This window comes from Sinocyclocheilus grahami, unplaced genomic scaffold (assembly GCF_001515645.1).
Source record: "Sinocyclocheilus grahami isolate Dianchi unplaced genomic scaffold, SAMN03320097.WGS_v1.1 scaffold2502.1, whole genome shotgun sequence".
Classification (NCBI taxonomy): domain Eukaryota; kingdom Metazoa; phylum Chordata; class Actinopteri; order Cypriniformes; family Cyprinidae; genus Sinocyclocheilus; species Sinocyclocheilus grahami.
Window position 1 is genome coordinate 35,581 of NW_015507681.1, and position 2,245 is coordinate 37,825.

At 35.5% G+C, this 2,245-nt stretch overlaps 1 protein-coding gene across 1 annotated transcript in view; it reads left to right on the plus strand.

Annotated features, from left to right (window-relative positions):
• The window catches only part of LOC107575190 (serine/arginine-rich splicing factor 11-like), a gene marked incomplete at its 5' end in the record, with an annotated part of 7,697 nt that extends 7,264 nt beyond the window's left edge, over positions 1-433 (plus strand). Inside the window, one exon of the mRNA XM_016261608.1 lies at positions 193-433. Within this exon, the coding sequence (XP_016117094.1) occupies positions 193-418 (226 nt within the window). The remainder of the gene's footprint in view (positions 1-192) is intronic.
• Positions 434-2,245: the final 1,812 nt, after the last annotated feature.

The window sequence follows — 2,245 nt, forward strand, 5'->3', positions numbered from 1 at the left end:
ACTCACACACACACACTCTCACACACACACACACACACACACTCAATCACTCACACACTCACTCAAACACACTCACTCACACACGCTCGCTCACAGACACACACACTCTCACACACACGCTCGCTCACGCAGACACTCTCGCTCACACCTCCTTCCTCAGACCTGCTTTAACCTGAAAACTCTCTCTCTCAGACACAAGAAAGAGAAAAAGAAGGATAAAGACCGCGAGAGAGACCGTGACCGAGACAGGAAGGATGATTGGGACAGAAATCGGGACAAAAGCGAACGTTCCTCCAGCAAGAAGAGCAAAGACAAGGACAAGGAGAGAGACAGAGACCGAGACCGAGACCGAGACAGAGACAGGAAGTCTGACAGCGAGAAGGGAGATGTGAAGGTACCACTGGCTTGTGTTCACTAACCAGTCAACAACTGCGCTTTACATCCTACAGACCTGCCAACCTGTATGCATTTGACCTCAAAGTACGCTGGTACGATTCGTCACTCTAAACTCCACAAACCGCAGAAGATGAAGAGTTTGACCAATCAGAGCGTTTAGATTTTCTTCTTTTTCGGTTTTGCGCAGGGCTGCGACGATATAGCCAACAAATTCTCACAATTTTGTTCATATCAGGTGATATAGATAATTATCATGATAAATACCAAGTCTTTTAAGTTTAAAGCCAGGTTTTTGCTCAAATGAAACTAGACCATTAATTTTCCTTAAAATAAATATCGTCATAGAAAAATGAATTCTTAGTTTCCGTATGTTCAAATGAGTGATTGTTTCAAATCAAGAAACAGGTTTGTGTTGCCTGTTGATAATATAACATTTTTTGTCTCTTAGATATATATATTTGATCGTATCCTGAGTTAGGATGCAGATGCAGATTTATGTTCATTATCAAAATCAGTAACAGCTGTGAGTATTGTAGCAATCTCATTTTTATATGCTGAAATTTAATTATTCACTTTTTTTATTTTTATTAATCATTGGTCTTCCATAGTAGCATACATTTAAATCATGATAAACAGTTAAACATCACATCTAGCACACCTCAATACCATAGTAAAATATACTATAATTATATTCCATTACTCCTATAATAAAATTTAATATAAATATCCTTTAGAACTATCCTGAACTAAGTGTGATTTTTCTCTAAATCAGATCTGCTGACTCTATCGCCTTCAAACGGCTGTCTTTTGTTGTGTGTGTGTGTGTGTGTGTCTGATTCCAACGAGTCAGATATCATTCTGAATGTTTAATGGAGAATGTGAACACACAAAAATAACTAATTTCTGAAAATTTGCTCATTCCGACTCATTTTGCCAGATGCAAGCTCCTCACCTTTAGGTGACAACTCACTTTTTTGAGATCAAAATAGGTCACCTATGAGACTTTTTTAATATTCAGTTATGAAAAGGTAGACTGGTGTTATTTGTATTGGGAAAAGTAAGACTTGGCAACTGCTAGTAAGGTTTGCATGGAGTTTAAAGAGTAAAGAAAATACTGTCTAAAAGGGTAGTATTTGAGGTCAGAGATGTGTGAACGCTGAAGAAGAGAGAGAGAGAGGGCAAACATTTCAGCTCAGCATTGCCGTCTAATCAGCTAATATTGTTTTAAAGGGATAGTTCACCCAAAATGAAAATTCTGTCATTGATTACTCGCCCTCATGTCGTTCCACACCCCTAAGAATTCTCACAATTTTGTTCATATCAGGTGATATAGATAATTATCATGATAAATACCAAGTCTTTTAAGTTTAAAGCCAGGTTTTTGCTCAAATGAAACTAGACCATTAATTTTCCTTAAAATAAATATCGTCATAGAAAAATGAATTCTTAGTTTCCGTATGTTCAAATGAGTGATTGTTTCAAATCAAGAAACAGGTTTGTGTTGCCTGTTGATAATATAACATTTTTTGTCTCTTAGATATATATATTTGATCGTATCCTGAGTTAGGATGCAGATGCAGATTTATGTTCATTATCAAAATCAGTAACAGCTGTGAGTATTGTAGCAATCTCATTTTTATATGCTGAAATTTAATTATTCACTTTTTTTATTTTTATTAATCATTGGTCTTCCATAGTAGCATACATTTAAATCATGATAAACAGTTAAACATCACATCTAGCACACCTCAATACCATAGTAAAATATACTATAATTATATTCCATTACTCCTATAATAAAATTTAATATAAATATCCTTTAGAACTATCCTGAACTAAGTGTGATTTT